The 19,090-nt window shown below is 37.8% G+C and overlaps 1 protein-coding gene across 2 annotated transcripts in view; it reads left to right on the top strand.

The window, feature by feature from the left end:
- Positions 1–19,090, top strand: part of LOC107587692 (double C2-like domain-containing protein beta) — a 251,064-nt gene that overhangs the window by 216,652 nt on the left and 15,322 nt on the right. For both annotated transcript variants that reach the window (XM_016275571.1, XM_016275570.1), the window contains one exon: positions 12,293–12,419. In XM_016275571.1, coding sequence (XP_016131057.1) covers positions 12,293–12,419 — 127 coding nt within the window. The remainder of the gene's footprint in view (positions 1–12,292; positions 12,420–19,090) is intronic.

Below are 19,090 nucleotides of genomic sequence, written 5' to 3'. Positions count from 1 at the left end.
TATGTGCAACAACAGCATGCTGTCTCAGTGGCCTTACACATGATTTTAAATCTATTTTTTCAAACTTTATGATTTAAATAGGGATGATTGTACTGAGAATAATTTTCATCTTTTCTTCAACTGAATACTGTTTCCATGCTGTTTTGATGTATTTTAAATTGTTGGCAGTCAAAATGAAAACTGCTGGATGATAGATACTCTTCATTCTTTATGACAAACAAGAAAATGTGAATTACATAATGTACAACGTTTTTAAAATATACAAATTGCGGTGTACAGTGTTTATTATAAGGGGGTAGAATCCACAGCTCAGTACTCACTACTCAATACTCATGAGTACTTTTAAATAGGCTACTGTTTTACTCTTACTCAAGTAGATTTTTGGACAAGTACTTTTACTCTACTCACACTACATTTTTTGGAAGGTAATGGTACTTTTACTTGAGTATATTTTTTCAGTAATCTTTCCACCACTGCTCTTTATACCCCTCATTATTGCCTTGCATCATAATTCAAAGTGGCAGTTGCCAGAGGCCTTTAGATTGGTGCCAACTGGTAATCAACCTATCATGACTCACCTTTGCAAACATTTTAAAGTTTTTCATGTCATGTTCTTTATTTTGGCCACCCCCTTTAAGTCATATACAGTGTTGCCTGGTGATTTCACCCCAGCTGAGATGTCATTGGCCCTTGAGTGACATTTACTGCCGCACAAACATGACTGTAGCAAAATGGGTTGTTTTTTTACAGAGCTTGATTGTTTGGTTTGCATTGAAACCCTGTGCGGTGATAGAAATGCTGCATTAGGATAATACCACAGACAAAAGTGGCAGTAAAGATTACACCATAGAGGAACATTAGTCTTCACTTGTGTGTATCATTACATAACAGCTGTGTTACACACACAATATCCCTCAAATCCATTAAAAGCTGATTAACCATGTTGCCTGAGTAGAGAACCCACTTGGCATTGTCTTTCTAGTGAAGTGTTGCAAATATAAGAAATTGGTTTAATGTGTCAGATAATGAGGTCAAAAGTGCAAGCTTTATACATAAATGGACATTTTGATTTTATCTCCTCATGGTTAATGGAATAAATACCAGTAAATGAAAATAACAATATTGTATAGCTAATTTAACTAATGTCCTGCACACATTCACCTCAGTGCTGTGTAAGGGAAACAGGTCAATTTAGCTCAAAGGGAATCATTTAAGATTTTAAAGGGAATTTGGACAGAATTACTGTTTTACGGCTGATCACTGAGTCGGCCAGCGATTCATTGAACGGGCCGCATAACATCAATTCTGCAATGGATATTTATATCCAAAATATAGTGAAAACACTATTAATTAGCACAGTAACAAGATCGGCAGTTTAAGACATTAACTTGTAAGCACAAAACTCAAGATACTTCTCTTTTCAATATAAATAAGGCTTTATTGGATAAATCTAAGACATATAAACTAATCTAACACATAAACACACGCATTCACACAAGTTGCAGAAAGAGAGAAAGTGAGGAAATAATTAGTTTAAGAGAATGAAAATGTGAAATCCCAAGTTTACAGCAATATGTCTAATTGCAAAGACCTAAACAACCATCAATCGCTTAATTAACCCTCGCATTGAGTTCCTCAATGAGGTTAAACTTTATATTAAATGCACCAGTTCAGCTAGGATCTGGAGGTACTTGCGTTGCGTGCGGGGTTCCCTTCCTTGTCTGGTTGCCGAAAGGGGTTTCCCGAGGTCGCTGATTGGCTGGAAGTTCAGTCTTGGGAAGCCAGTGGTTGGGCGCTGGCTGACGACACGGAGCTGTGGTTTGAAGTTTAAGTTTTAGACGGCACTCTTTCGGAGACACGGCGTTAGGCAAAACTTAACTTGTAACACAAAACTCTCAATGGAAAATAAAAGAAACTAAAGTAAAGAAATAGAAGCAAAGTTTGACGAGACTAGGTGGCATTTCTCCTCATGGTTTTGGAGGAGCTGGCGTGTAAGCCAGAGCATGCTCAAAAAGCTAAAGAAGCATGATTAAAAAGCATAGCTCAAAGCTCTGACTAAAAAGAAAGGCAGTGAAACAAAAAGCGAGCAAAGAAGGGGTTGAAGAGTTGAAGAGTTTCATGTTTCAACCATGTTTTGACCAAATCTTAGATTGTCTGATTCGGTCTGATATCCTACAGCTGCGCATGCTGTCAGGAACACAAGTCACTACAGAAAATGGCCATTGATTACTGACAGAGCTTTTTGGTCTTTGTCAGTGTTTAACAATTTATTTGGGCTGACAAAGCATGAAATGGGAATCTGATTTCAATTTGGTGTTGATTAACTCTTACTTAATATGAATTAGTTTTCCATTAGAAAACTGCTTGCAAAGGAAGCTGTTACTCTGAGTACTCTTCTAACTACCATCAGTCTCTATTTCAGATACACTAGTATATACACCTCTGGAAGGGGGAGAAATGTTAACTAATGTCCCAATATTTTGGCCAGATGAGCTTGTATCTAATTAAGAATTCATAGCTTAATACCAGTTTACTGGATCTCATACTTTTTCATTTGAACATCATATACTGACTATAAAAGTACTTTTTATTTTTCCTTGTAATATTCAGTTTTGTCTCAGTTTATAAGACCATGAATTATAGTAAAGGATAGCAGTGGGGGCAACTGTAATGCCCTACATTTTGTCAATTAAACAAGATGATTTAATGTGATTTTAATCTTTGTTGAATGCCAGATATTTAGACTGTAACTGGTGGCTACTCTACAGGTTTGAATTTTTATTTATTTTTAGCAAGTTCAAGGGCGACTGAACTAAAAATTATGATATAAAAATTTGTGTGACTGAATTGAAACATTGGCTGTTTTGGGAAACTATTTTTGATTCTTCAACAGTATAAATTAGTAAACAGGATTTAATACATTTTCAGATAATTATATTCTAGGTTTTGCTTAGACTTTTGCTTTAAACACTTTTTTATCCCTGATAGATAAAGTAATTAGTACCATATAAATGCAAAAACTATTTAGTGATATTCAGTATTAAAGCAGTTGATTACTCTGAACTGTGTCTTTTCAGATACAGTTGATTCATTATTTTAAATAAATTAATTATATTGTGGACTAGTAGTATTTTTTCATTTGCCCCCGACATACTGTTGGCATTTGTCTCAAAGTATTTATTTTAATGGAACTATACTATACTAATGACACTTAAATACTGTAGATTTATACCAAATTAGGGTGGATAAATTGTAGTTTGTAAGTTACGAAAGTTAGGAAAATGTAAAAAAAAAAATTGCCAGTGAACTCCTTATAGAGATGAGACGGAACAATGTGACCTACACTCTCTTTTTCATGAGCAAACTTTGATGTTGCAAGACACTAAAAATCTTGACACCAACTCCAGGTTCAAGGTGGAGACGTCTAGACAGGTCAGAGCAGCGAGAGCAGGCAGTTATTGTGGGAGTCACAGACTTTTCCCACTGAGATTGCAGCCCTGGGTTTGGAGGCTCCCAGATTTGTCTGGACTCCGTGTGAATTAATGAGGCAGAGAGTCCGTGCTTGAAAGGTCACATTTGTGTGCTTAAACGCTGCAGTAACGGCTTTATTCAACACAGCTAGAGTGAGGTGACACTGGGATGAGGCTGGGTGATTTAAGAGTTTGGAAGGGTTGACCTGAGACCTGGGATGAGGGTTTCAGGGGGTTTTTTGTTTGTTTTGTTTTTTTTATAAGATGAGCTCCCTTGGGATGAGGCTGTATGATGAAATGATCTGGACATACTAACAAGTTGACTGAAATCCATCATTGATGTTTACTGTTTTGAGGTGAAGTACAGAAGTGTGTGTGTGTGTGTGTGTGTGTGCTCTCGTCTGTAGACATCTGGATCAGGAAGGACCCACCTGATGATTCACCATTGTTTTTCTTTAGGGCTGTCTTGCCAGTTTCCATGGAAACCAAAAGTCTCTCTCATAGGCCTTTCCTTTTGGGATCGCTCTCGTCCTTCACGTAAATAAACTCTAAATACTGGCATATGCAGTGTCTCACCTCTAGCATTTGTAAAAACTACATTTTTATTATTTCCTCATGCAGCAGCCTGTCTAGTAAAGTGCTGACAGTCTGTGCCCATATCCCAGTGATACAATTGTTGTCTTATGTATGACTTGTTTGCTCTTGATCTCTCTGAAAGGAGGGTACAAATGAAAAGGCTGGACATAAAGAGACAGAGACACTCTCACTAACGGGAAGTGACATCTTCTCTTTCAATTGACCCTTAGCAAAGTCCCCCCCCCCATATTTTGGTATGAAGCTTAGCTTTAAAATTTTGTAATTTCTTTAAGAAATTCAAACGTTAAATACCGTTTTGTGGCTCTTTAATGTGTCGTGACAGATCAGTTTCAGCGGCACGTGAACTGATAATTTTTTCATATTTACTTAAAGCACAAAATAAACATGAATGAACATCAGAAGATATTTTATTTAAACCGTGGAAAGATGTCAGTACACACCATTTTTCAAGTTTGTCAACCGACGTTAATCTACTCTCCTGTCTGGTTTGTTTGTTGTGTAGCATTTACCTGAAATCATTTTCATTCAATAATTGCTACTACCTTTTACAAATATTTACAAAATGGCAAGTGACACATTTAATTAAATGTGAAATGTTGAATTAGAAAGACTGAAAAAGTATTTTCTTGTCAAATGTATTTCAATAATGTGTTTTATCTTCAACTTTGAAAGATAATTTTTTTTACAGTGTATAGGTTTGTCAAAAAGTAAACGTGGCGAATATGAATGCACGACAAGTCACGTGAAGATAACCAGGGTTTGAAGTGCTGTTGTGCTGAAAGTCTAAAAGGAACCATTGGGAAAACCCTTAAATATCTTCACAATGTATCAATATACTTTAAAATAATTATTAATATAATGCAGGTGTGTTGGGCAGAGGTTTTCAAACTGGGGGTGCTAGAGCATCTGTGGAAATATGAGAGCAAGTAAAAAATTATTTACAAAATGTATTTTAAGACTGTCAAAGTAAATGTGTATCAACGTAGAAGAATATGGACATATAATCTGTTTAACACAATCATTTTAAACACATCTGCAAAATGTGATGGTTTAATTCTACTTTCTAAAGACAGCCCTTGTTTTAATCAATAATTAATATATAACAAATTATTTTTATAAAAAAAATAATAATAATACTAAATACTATTTAATACTATATTATTCAATACAAATTAACTTAATGGAAATTAAATACTTTACAGATAATATTTTAATAATTTGCTAATATAAAATCCAATTTTATAAAACATTATTTATATTATATAACTTTTTTATAATATCAGACTTCATATTTCACACAGTATAAATGACAAACAAGTCTTTATATGAAAATATACAGCTGCCTTTACCATTTAAAAAGTGATTCCTCACAAAGCAACAATTTTAGTTAGAGATCCTTGGCATCAAAAAGCATGAACCCTCAAGTTAATATATAGGAGCCAGTCAGGAGCCTTTGTATGTAGCATCTCGTAGCATCTCATAGAGCTTTAACCTAATTTATTATTATTCACAATCTTCAAATCATCTCATCTGCATGGAAACTTTATGGACAACTTCACAAAGAGACCCACAGCACTCCTACAGAGTGTAAGTCAGACATGTACATGAAGTCAGGCTTCAGTCTTTCACACTTTGACACATTGGAGCTCTGAGGTGTTATCTCACTCCAGCATTCGGTCTTTCCCATTATTCACCAAACCTCATTTGCCGGCGATCTTCATGTGCCACCGATGAACATCAAAGTGGTGTTTTAATGGCGGGCCGAACTCCTCCCGTGGCTATGAAAAGCATGTGCTTTATCTGAAAAGGCATACCTCCATTGCCAACATCATCTCAGACAATGACAGCTCTATTCAAAGCCAAATTACCCACACAAGTGGCTCACCTCTCATGCCTTTATACCCAAGAAAGCCTTTTAATTTACACTTGCGATTAAAGAATACAAAAATACTATTTGCAAACACATTTTCCGTTTACAGACAATTATATGCAGCTAGATGTGCTTCACCTATTATTTTTCTTATTTTATGACTCAACAGGATTTATCTCTGCATATTAAAACAAAGAGGACTACAGTAAAAATCCATTAGAATAGCTTTTTTTAACAGCAGGAACCCCGTCCTCTTCCAACGAGTCTGTCTCTCAGACAAATGTGTATAGTTTATTCATTTTCCTCTCAGCATTCCTTTAGCTCAAAATATGCCTGATCTAAGTTTCTATCACATTGTTCGGATATTATGAAAATTTTACTTCCCGCTAATATTTTCTGTGGAAATTTAATATATTTAACTCGCTGGCATGATGTAATTATTTCATGAATGAAAACAAGAACTAATATAATACAGTGGGGAAAATATTTATTTGATCCCCTGCTGATTTTGTAAGTTTGCCCACTTACAAAGAAATTAAGGGTCTGTCATTTTTGTGGTAGGTTTATTTTAACAGATAGAGACAGAATATCAACCAAAAAATCCAGAAAAAACACATTATATAAAGGTTAAAATTTTATTTGCATTCAGTGAGTGAAATAAGTATTTGATCCCCCACCATCCAGCAAGAATTCTGGCTCCCACAGATTGGTTATGTGCCCATGTGGAACACAGGTTAGTCCTGCCACTTTAAGTTACTCCTAATGTCAGCTCGTTAGGTGTATAAGACACCTGTCCACACAATCTGTGTCTTCCATTCCAACCTCTCCCACGACCATAGGCAAGACCAAAGAGCTGTCAAAGGACGTCAGAGACAAGATTGTAGATCTGCACAAGGCTTGAATGGGCTACAAGACCATCAGCAAGAAGCTTGGTGAGAAGGACACAACTGTTGATGCGATTATTTGGAAATGGAAGAAATACAAAACATCCAACAGTCGGTCTCGGTCTGGAGCTCTGTGCAAGATCTCGCCTTGCGATGATCATGAGAAAGGTGAGGGATCAGCCCCGAACTATACAGGAGGAGCTTGTTAATGATCTTAAGGCAGTTGAGACCACAGTCACCAAGCAAACCATTGGTAACACACTATGCCGCAATAGACTGAAATCCTGCAGCGCCCACGAGGTCCCCCTGCTCAAGAAGGCACTAGTACAGGCCCATTTAAAGTGTGCCAAAGAACATCTAAATGATTCAGAGAAGGCTTGGGAGAAAGTGCTGTGGTCAGCACTTTCTCCCATGAGACCAAAATTGAGCTCTTTGGCATTAACTCGACTCGCCGTGTTTGGAGGGAGAGAAATGCTGACTATGACCCCAAGAACACCATCTCTACAGTCAAGCACGGAGGTGGAAACATTATGTTTTGGGGCTATTTTTCTGCTAAGGGTACAGGACGACTTCACTGCATTGAGGGGCAAATGGACGGGGCCCATGTACTCTAAAATCTTGGACGAGAACCTCCTTCCCTCAGCCAGAACACTGAAGATGGGTCATGGATGGGTCTTCCAGCAGGACAATGACCCAAAACATACCACCAAGGCAACAAAGGAGTGGCTCAAGAAGAAGCACATTAAAGTCATGGAGTGGCCTAGCCAGTCTCCAGACCTCAATCCTATAGAAAATCTGTGGAGGGAGCTGAAACTTCGAGTTGCCAAAAGACAGCCAAGACACCTTAAGGATTTAGAGAGGATCTGTAAAGAGAAGTGGATCAAAATCCCTCCTGAGATGTGTGCAAACTTGGTGACCAACTACAAAAAACGTCTTACATCTGTGCTTGCCAACAAGGGTTTCTGCACCAAGTACCAAGTCATGTTTTGCTTGGGGATCAAATACTTTCTTTCACTCACTGAAATGCAAATCAATTTCTAACCTTTATATAATGTGTTTTTTCTGGACTTTTTGGTTGGTATTCTGTCTCTATACGTAAGAAAAAAAACTAGCATAAAAATGACAGACTCTTCATTTCTTTGTAAGTGGGCAAACTTACAAAATCAGCAGGGGATCAAATAAAAACACAATGTACTGTGACTGCCTGTGAGAATAGTATTGTACAAATATCCCAGAACTCCCTGCACATTTATCCAAGAGGACAGTTAGCATTAAACAGACGCACACTACAGTAATCAACCATAATCAAAACAAAACAGAAAAAGCACTGTTCTGGAAACAGCATGAAGAGCAATCCAGCACACGTGGCTGTCTAGAGAAACAATTCTATCCACATATAACATAGCAGGGGAAAATGCCTTTATTAACCTGATCTTTTGGACATGCCTGAGTGGTGCTCTAGCTGCCCCATGTCTCATTCAAGACCTTTATCCATCTGCCAGGGAAAGAAAGTGTGATTGCCTGTTTACCTGGAACATGTCTGAAGTCATTGGAGAGCTGAACTACTGAGCCAGGCTGAACAAGTTAGCAATGAATAGTAATGGTATGTTACAAATGCACAACTAACTTCCAGATGGGAATAGAACAAGCATTCAGGAATTCAGTGTTAATGCAGTGGAAAGGTAAGAAATAGAAATAATGTGGACTGGAGATTCTGTGTGTTCTTCCTTACCTTATCGACAAGGCTTTGAAACTCAATCGTAGACATTGCTAGACCTTATTAAGAGAGGCTTTGGCCCTACTGTGTTTTATCTCAGTCCCCTAAAAATCTGGGGCCACATTCACAAAACATCTTAAGGCTAAGAGTAGTTCCTAAATTGCCAATTTAGGAGAAACTCATAAAAATAACGGACGTCAGTCCTAAATTTAGGACTCTTAAATGTTTGCACTAAGAATATTTCACAAAGTGTTTTAGCGCTAAAACCAGCTCCTAAATCTTTAAAAAGTGCTAGTCAAGAGGCAATCCGCTCTGAACATAAACGTTTTAAAAACATGTCATGATAATTTCCCTTTAATTCAATTATGTTCTTCTTTTCATGCACAAGAAATATCAGCTGTTCTCGTGCCCAGTTTGTTTTTTACGCTTGCACAGCGTCTTACCTATCAGCCATGATTTAATTCTAGTCTGTTAATTTAAAGGGCTGCTTATATGCATATCTGCTAATTGTTTACGAGATGCAGACAGGTAAGAGGCTGATAATTAGCTGAGCATGTACTGGTTTAATTAGTAGCCTACATTTTTAAATCTTTATTTGAATGTGGAAACATATAATACCTTATTCTACCTCATTCTTGTTGACATTACTACACTAGGCATCATACACTCACCGACTTATAATTAGTCACAGAAGAAAACTGGCCATCATGCACTAAACGACTGAGGATCACACACTACCAGACTTTCAAGTTGTTCCGATCACATCAAGAAATCTCACACAGAAATGTGTGCCTTGTTGCTAGGAGATGCATGACAAAAGAAAACAGTTTTCTAAAATTGGCTGAAATATCAAACATGTTTCATATCCTCTGACTGGATGGAATTATCATCTGAAGCTAAAAAATCGGAGTCTGTGACCATTATATACTACACGATTTTGTATGAAATCTGTCATCTCTAATCTGCATACTGGCTCTGACTTTCGGCATCTAGCATCAACTTCTCCAGATTGTAAATTGGCGGAAAATCAGGGCAAAAATTGTGTAGTGTATTCCAGCTTTAAGAGGAAACTCTTACCTAAGAACTTTTACTGCTGTTTAGAAAAACTCTTAGTGGTAAGATAAAATGTTTTGTGAATACGGCCCCTGATTTAAGATTACAAGGTTATTTGAGTTTGAGTCCTTCCCTTACTAGTCGTTAAGAACTTTTAAAGTTTGGTTCATTTAGGTAATTTATTTAATCCCACTTCCCAGTGGTGAATGCTGGTTACAGATGGCATTGGGTGGCAATGTTCAGCTCAGAGCACAGCTCTCAGATGCATGCTCCTCTTTTCTCATCTGTATAATAAAATAAAATGCAACCAAATACACCACCGCTCAGAATGAAATCCTAGAATCACCTTTTCTACATTAGTCTGACTTGTTTTATTGTTGGAAGTCCTGATGGGGCAATTTTCTACAAATGAATCATGTATGAAAATGTTTTTAGATCATAAACCATCACAGACTATGCTGTAATAGTGACTATACACCTAAAGTGCCGCATTGTGCTTGTATGTATATATGTATATTTCTAACACAGTTTTAAGTGGAGTTTTATGATTTCTGTTGGAGAGGGAGTTGAAGGAATCAGTCATGTTATGAGGTTTAAAGAATGAGGATTATGGCAGTCCTTGAAGCTGAGACTAGTACACGTGTCTAGAGTGAAAATATGTCTGAATTTTACTGTCTGGATCAGCACTGCTGGCATGAGAGACACGATGCACTGGATAGAATCTGCTATTTTGCTGACCCCAAAGTATACTTCGGCCGTCCGCGTCTGTCCTCGTGACGCAGTTTTCGTCAGTCAGGCAGTCCTGGCCTAATGGTAACCCAAAGGTTGCGTGTTCAAGTCTTGTAACCCAAAGGTCGTGTCTCGGTACCGGCAGAAATTGTAGATGGGGAAAGTGAATGTACAGCACTCTCTCTTCCACCCTCCACACCATGACTGAGGTGCCCTTGAGCAAGGCACCGAACCCCCAACTGCTCACCGGGCACCGCAGCAAAAATGTCTGCCCACTGCTCCGGGGGTGTGTGTGTGTGTGTGTGTGTGTGTGTGTGTTCGTGTTCACTACTCACTGCTGTGCGTGTGCACTTGGGTGGGATAAATGCAAAGCACAAATTCTGAGTATGGGACACCATACTTGGCCACACGTCACATCACTTTCGCTTTTACTTTCATCAGAATTGTCTGCTGACATCCACGTTCTGTCTCAACATGCACCTTGCGCCTGCGCTGTTGTGTGCGGACAGTCCGTGCTGTCAAAAAAATTGGGCTGCTTACAACAGCGCATGTGCGAGGTGAATGTTGAGACAGAACGAGTCAAGTAGGTGGTACTGCGCATGTGTTGAGTTCGTCCATCTGTGCTCATCTGTGGTTGAGTATACATTGAAAGCTGTGCGGACGCAGCTGTGCACGAGACGGTGTGTGGAAATTGAAGTATACCCAGGCCAAGTCTTCCAAAACCCTGGTCTCAATTTCAGTCACCAAGACGCATATTCTACAAACACTGGGGTCTGATTTTCATTTGTTAAACATTTTAATGGATAGTTCACCCTCCCAAAAAAAAAAAAAAAAATGTGATTAACAGACTAAACATGAAGGCCTTCCTTCGAATCATATATATTTAGGAGAACTTATTGAATGGCACATAGCCATAGGAAAATAAACCGTGCATAAACTCTATTGGTTCTCATGCTTATCATGACATGCCAGGTTTGAATGTGCAAAGCTTGAATGAGATTTAAGAGCCTTAGCAGAAGACAGTATTTTCAGTGAATTACTAGAATCAGTGATTTAGTTTTGGTCTGTCCCTCTCATATATCATATATATTCAGAAGACTTCAAAGAACAGAACAGTTTAGGGTGTTTTTGATGTCCTATTTGGAGCTTGACATTCTAAATCATTCACTTTTGTTGTATGGAAAAGAGCAACTTGGATATTTAGCAAAATATCGCAGTTTGTGTTAAACAGAAAAATTATTTTTGTGAAATAATGGTCTCTTTCTGCTTTTGACCAATTCATCACCATCTTAAACACATGGATTTTTTTTTTATTCTGGCCATCTGTTCTTTCTGTAAATGAGAGATATCAGCAGGAAGTTGATTTTTTTTCTGTGTGAATTACTCATCTGTATCCAGTCAAATGTTGTTATTGACCTGTGCAAAACTAAAAGAAACCGTGCCTTTGTTCCTACCCCCACATATCAAGTGGTTCTTGCCGATATTGCAAATAGCACAGAAAACTAATTTCACAGTGAGCAAGCTCAATGCAAATGAACATCTATAGTAAAAAGATCCTCCCATGGAGCTTCTGCTATGGATTCTAAATATATGGGATATAGTGAAAAATTGGTTGCGGTCACACTATGTATTTGACTGAGAATAAGTGCTTTTCAAAAACGTTATGAAGCACAGGTGGTGGGGAATCAGTTTGTAATGCCTGCCTTCAACACTTGACTGGGTATGTGGATATGTTCTCCTCCATATATTTCTTTGACTGAACGGATTACAGATTTTATTCCGAGGTTCAGACGGGGTCAGAGCAGTTCTAGATAAGTATAAAAATGCAATTTGAAAGCTTTGAAATGGTACATCAGATTAACATGGTGATGAAAGTCTTCTAAAAATGAATCTTCTCACTAGCTGCATGATTTCTTTACATGTCAAGTCTACGACCCAGGACTCATACTGTCAATCTTTTGTTTTCATCTAGGATTTCAGTGTGTGACGAGGACAAATTCCGCCACAATGAATTCATTGGTGAAACCCGAATCCCCTTGAAGAAACTCAAACCCAACCAGACTAAGAACTTCAGCAACTGTTTGGAGAAACAGCTTCCTGTGAGTTAAAGTCTTTTACAGTTAATCTCTGGAAATGAATCAGTCTGATGACGGAAGGAGCTCAGTTGTGCTAATCATCAGTGTGGTTGTCTGTGAATGATGGAGAAATTGAGGGAAGTTTGAAAGCTACGTAAAGAGATTCAGATATCAAATTGATTAGGACGTCCAAAGTGACTCTCATTAGAATCAACATTAATTAGAAATCGATTATCATTGGAGCAACATCCTCACATCCATCAACCATCTGAGACGCACTTGACAGGCTTACAATCACCAGCAAACAATACAATGTGATAAAGCTATAGGCTGCTTGCTGCCGGAATAAAACAACTGAAACAACTATTCAACAATTGCAGCTTGTATCACTCAATTCAAAACCTGCCACATCCTCGAGGGTAGGGGTCGACCGATATGTGTTTTTCAGGACCGATACCGATTATTACAGATCCATTAGACTGATAACCGATATTTTGAACCGATATATATGTCTGGTGTAAAAATTAAAATTAATGTCAAAATTAAGAATAACAAGGGCTCTGACAAAAACTGCCTTTCCTGGTGTTGGTTGAGTGTAGTACTCCCACACTGCACTTTTTACTCTCGTCTTCCTCTGTGCATCCATCTGCAATAAGGGTAATATAAAAAGATAGTTAAAAGTGGGGCCACTGTATGCTTCACGATTAAGCTTATGAATACTGTACTACAGCTAAACAGCTTGGGGAAATGTAAGTATTTGGCTTCAATAATTTACATGTTAGAAATGTATGTGTAATAGCATAACCTCTCATAATAACTCTTTAATTATTTTCTGATGACTAAAACGTAACCTACAATAGTAGAGGTGACTATTCAATTCATCATCTAATGAACATCAATGGATTAACTTAAAAATGTATTAAATGTGTAAATAATTTAATTCTCTTTATAGCTATATTGTAGCTACTTAACAACTTAAGTTGTTAAGAAGACTGCAACTATTTTCATGAAACTATAACACTAATAGCCTTTTACAGGCACACTTAGTTCTATAGCCTATTGAAATGTCTTGGCCTATGTGACACTAGAAATTTCAGTTAGTTTTAATTTACAGTACAGTGCAAATGAAGGCATAAACCAGTTTAATTACTCTTTTAATCTAATAAGAGTTAAACTCTTTATTTTTTGGCAAAGGGTTTACTATTAAAATTAAAACATGGAAGAAATAGCATATTGTCTGATTATTCTTTTAAACAAAAGTTGAAATAATTGTAGTAGTAGTATTATGCATATCATACTGCACCTATAACAAAGAGGGAAAAATGTAAGGGGGTCTGAATACTTTCCGTACCCACTGTATTTCTGATCATTTCTTTCAGCTAACCCGAACTTTGTTATGACGGGTTGCCATGAGGAACTTTTAAGTTTCTGTAGCCTATGTAAGTGTTTCCCATACATTGATTTATTTGTGGCGCCCGCCACAATATCAAATCTGACCACCACAAATAGATTTTCCAAAAGGCTTTGACTTCATTGAATAAACATGAGCACTGCACGTTTCAAAATTGAAACAAAATTGAAACAGGTGTTTTTATATCAATGTTTTTCTGAAGGAACCCAACTGTCTTCAGAAAATTTTGGATGTCATTTTCATTTCATCTTGCATGTAATATCTGATAAAGCAGCGTTTGTAAGTGGAGCGCTGCTTTGTGTACAGCGTTACCGGGGAAACCTTGATCTCTACCACTCCAACATCGCCTCCTGCTGGCAGAGAATGAGTTTGCATATATATGCCTCCACAAGGGTGAGCGTGATTTGACCAAGTACCACATGTTCCTGGATCAACATCCTTGTTGATCCTGGAACATCATTCCAATCAACCAATCAGAATTGAGAGATAACTTTTCAGGAAATGTAAGTTTTAGGCTTACAATCAGGATTAGGTGCTTCTACACCCCTGTTAATCAGCTATCATTTCCCTTTGATTTTAAGAATAAATTATGGGTAAGGTTAGGTTTAGGGGTAGGGATTGGGTTCAACAAAAGATGTTGATCCAGGAACATGTCTTACTTGGCAAAATCACGGCGACCCTCCACAAGTCTATGGGAAACACTGCGATAGTTTTACTCAAATGAAACTGTCAAATGATCATGAAGTGACTCTCAGAGGGAGTCAGAGGAGTTCTGGAGATGTTGTTCATGTGTTTATGTCCTCATGTAGTGAGACGACAGAAGCTGAAATCACCGCGAGCGTCGCACACTTTGTATGTGTAGAAAACAAAACCGCGCGTCTGTGCCATTTACATACACAGAGACACGCAGAACATGCAGGATTCATATTTAAATAGTATTTTTGTTGCTTAATATTTACAGATACTAGTCCATATCGCTACTCTATTTAAGTGTACTGACCTACTTTTGATTAATTCATCCAAACAGTAAATTACATTTATATGACTGAATTCCGCGATTCCGTCCACATTTTCTGCGGAAATCATAGATAATATTGAGGTGTTTTGCAACTTCAGTGTAACGTTAGTGGATTGTGATTTATTGCAAATTAAGCAACGTCTGCTGCTGCCTTACCTTTGAGAGACAACTGATCACTGAAGCAGCTCCAGTTAGCAAGCGCTTTCGGGGTGAGAGTGAATTCCGCATTGATTGGTCGGACTCGTGACTCCCAACAAATCAGATGGGCGATGGGTGGAGATTGCTTTAGGCCACAGAGTGGTGAGTTCTGACAGGCTGCATCAGAGCCAAATAGCGCATTTCAAAATTAAGTTATTTTATCGGTGAATCGGTTTTGAAAATTACCGATACCGATAATCATAAAAATGCTTAATATCGGCACGATAATCGGTCGACCCCTACTCGAGGGAATACATTTTTGTTTCACTGGAAGTATACAACCATGAATGTATGAAGGACACAGTCCCACACGTGTGTTAGTATACCTGGACCATAAACTAAAGCTATAGCTTAGCAGGAAATCTTTCATCAGTACAGTGCCTTAAGGTGCGCAGCTCTGTTAGGATCAGCACAAACTACTGCTTTATATGGCCTAGAAGAAGAAGGAAAATGTTGAGGAAAGCAATTCGACACACTTCATTGTAGGCATGTCTTCTTCATTTTAGGGCAGTGGATGTAGGTTTTAAGGTATGATTACTGTGTCAAAGTGCTCCATGGATTGACAGGATGAGCAGGTATTAAGTGGGGGTTGATCTCATAACGTATCTTTTATCAGAGTGTCTTGCTTGAAAGACAGGGGTCATATAAACCTAGACATTTTCGGTAGCTGATTGAATCAACTTTGAACTGATAGAATGTTTTATTTTAGTGTTAAATTACACAGCTCTCTGAAACATTTGATTCTGTTTGGCTAGTCTCAACATTCCAAGGTTCATTTGTCTTGGCTTAAAGCCTCTTGCTAGGAACACATCAATATTTTGTGTACAGTTTTTACTTGTGTGCCAGGTAGCCATGTAATAAGTGGGATAATGTACATCCAGCTAGTATGCATTATAACTTTGCGTCAGGGTCCTGATCACGCTGTCAGGGTTTATTCTGTGATAACAATCAGCTGGATGTACAATTCCCCTTCTTTATCATGCATCTATCCTCTACTTAAGCAATATCACATGAGCAAGAATGCTGTTGTTCTGAATATTCGCTGAGTTTCAGTTTATTTCAGTGAAGCGTTTCAAACAGATATGCGCAGAGAATGAGACGGCTAAAAGCACACCCTGTTTATTTTCTTTATTTTGCAAAAGCACAATGTTTTGTTGATATTGTGAGTGTACACAAATAAAAGTAGACCCTTTACAGATTTAAATGCTGTATTACTCTTATATATATGATCACATATGAAGGAGCATTTTAAGTTCATTTGCTGTTATCATTCAAATCTGCAAGTGGTGCCGCCGGTGCCACCGTCGACCCCAGGAGGTTAAGTAACTAAGACCCAATATTAGTTACTTACAAATAGAGTTCCAAATGAAGTCAAAGCAGAATTAAACATTACACGTCTCCAAACAACGCAATGTTGTGGTGTTTTGTTTCTTAATCAGGGCTCGACATTAATGCTTGTCTGCTTGGTCCGGGACATGTGGATTTTGTGAAGGTGCAAGTGAAAGAGAATTTTACTTGCCCGACCGGACAAGTAACATGATTAAAGCGTCAATAACAAACAATAACTAGGGCAGCACTGAAACTTTGGCGAGAATCATTCTGATTTTATTACTTTCAGAGTAAATGGTGACTGATTTAACGGATAATGTATTGACAATTAAGGCTCACACGGAGAAATGAAACTAATAAGCGCAACAGCACACACAAAGAAACAAACATGAACAAACATACTGCGGTAGAAAAAAAAGATAAATGTTCTATATAATATATGATATAGGTAAGCAACATCACACAACCAAGAGTGATGTTTTCCTGTCTATCAGCACGATTGCAAATGTGACATTGGTTTTATACAACAGTAGTTCAATAAACAAGTAGTTAATATTAACTGACTTCCATTTTATACACATTATTGACCGTTTTTGCTCCATTTCGCTAACGAAAATAGTTCTAAGCAAAGCCACAGCAGAACAATTGCGCATCTCCGAGCAACAAACAACAGTGTTTCGTTACTGAATGATTTAGCATTTTTGAACAAATCGGGTGAGTCAATGATTCAGTGAGCCATTCATAAAGACAGTCACTTGCTTCACTCATTGAATGAATCAGCTGTTTGAACAAATCGGTTGAATCAATGACTCACTCATTAAGACCGTGACTTGCCGCCACTTACTGGTGGCTTGGTTTCATATTTAAACGTGCCATTGCATTTTTCCAACATTTCATATTTGTATTTTTAACATGAATCTTTTAACATTATTTATGCGTTTGCAATTTTACTGTGTTTACTGTGCATTTATGGAACTTCTTATCTTCATTAAAGCTGCAGTCCAAGTTTTGCCTCTTTGTCGCCATCTCTGTTTGAAAACCTGCAATTGCAGCTGTGTGCGGAATTATCTTACTTGCGTGGGTTGTGCTCCGGCACGGCTCCAACGCGGATTAATCTAATGTTTTGAGGAGTATGTGTGGCAGTCTGTCGTGCACCGGTGTGGATATTTACTGTACTTCGCAATCACAGATTCTAGCCTACATCTTGGAATATTAAGAATTTTCACCATATATTATCATCTGAACAAGTAAATAACAAGTCTACCACATTTGTTCTGACCAACCGAGGAAAAAAGCATTACAATAAATCATGCTACCAACGGTGATTTAATCTAAAGATCGGTTAGCTCATATCACATCAAACCATGCACATTATTATTACTGTTATACTTTATTCTCAAATTATTAATGTAAACAACATCAGCATTGCGTGACTATGAGTATAGTGTGTATTAGTGTGTAGATTTCAATTTCTGGACAGTCCAATCTCTAATTGTCATACCATTCGAATTTCATATTAAGAAATTATTTTACCCAAAAAGCAAATTATGCTCCCTTCGAACTGGTTGTTTTTAAAATACAAATATTGTGTAATCCCAGGTTATCTGTAATCAGAAGCACATTTAAAACTGGAATATCATTTAATTTCATTCACATGTGTTTCATAAACACATAATCCTTTCTGGATTACAATCCGCCATCAAATTGATACATTTAATTATTCTTGCTGCTTTGAGAAAAGGCTACAAATGATCTGCCACCTGCAGGATCCTCACATGCAATAAAGCCTAGTAGCTGGGACAACTTCTTTATGTTTACAGACCTGATGTAATGACGCAGCAGCATGCTCAAATTTCCCGCGAAAACCTACGCGTACCACTCAAATTAGAAAACATTATTATAAGCTAACCGTTGTGAATCGGGCTAAAGTAAGGCAATAGTTTTGAACACTGGCTGGTTATGTACTTGCTTGAATATTGATTTAGGAACATTTTTAACCAAAAAAAGTTACAGACTGCCGCTTTAAACAGTCCCTCCAGGATTTTGCGATTCAGCGATCGCTGAATTTTTCGCAAACTCCGCAATTTTCGCAAGAGCTCGCAAATTTTCATAATTGCTGCAGATTTTGGGTTTAGACGTGTCCCGTGACTTCATCGCAATGCGCATTCAGTCAAAGAAAGGTTCCAAAAATGGAATGAACAGCCTTGCGTTCTCATCATGATTTACAAGAGCTACATTGGACAAACGAACCGAAAGCAGAACGAATATGTGCTACTCGTTTATCTGCTCGGGCCTATTACCTAACAGAATCCTCAACTGAATAAAGTACACAGATTAGATACATTCATCTTAAAAAAATATATATATATAAATATTATATATTTATATCACACTTTCTGATGTTTAATAAAATACTTGAATAACATGCTTTCGTCCTCTTGAAAAAGAACAAGCATGCGCAGTATCATCAGCTCATCGGTTCTCAAATCAGACGTGTCCGAAAGAAACGGTTCTCGGTTGAGTGTACTGGTGATCCGAAAACCGATGCGACCGGTTCTTGACTCGAGAACGAGAAACGCATCATCAGCTCAACGGTTCTCAAATCGGACGTGTCCGAAAGAAACCGGTTCTCGGTTGAGTGTACCAGTGATCCGAAAACCGATGCAACCGGTTCTTGACTCGAGAACGAGAACCGCTAGCAGTGGGCGTGTACGTTCGCTGCACTCATGCTCATTCTAT

Source organism: Sinocyclocheilus grahami, unplaced genomic scaffold (assembly GCF_001515645.1).
Source record: "Sinocyclocheilus grahami isolate Dianchi unplaced genomic scaffold, SAMN03320097.WGS_v1.1 scaffold95.1, whole genome shotgun sequence".
Lineage (NCBI taxonomy): Eukaryota > Metazoa > Chordata > Actinopteri > Cypriniformes > Cyprinidae > Sinocyclocheilus > Sinocyclocheilus grahami.
This window is presented reverse-complemented; position numbering and strand designations above follow the sequence as displayed.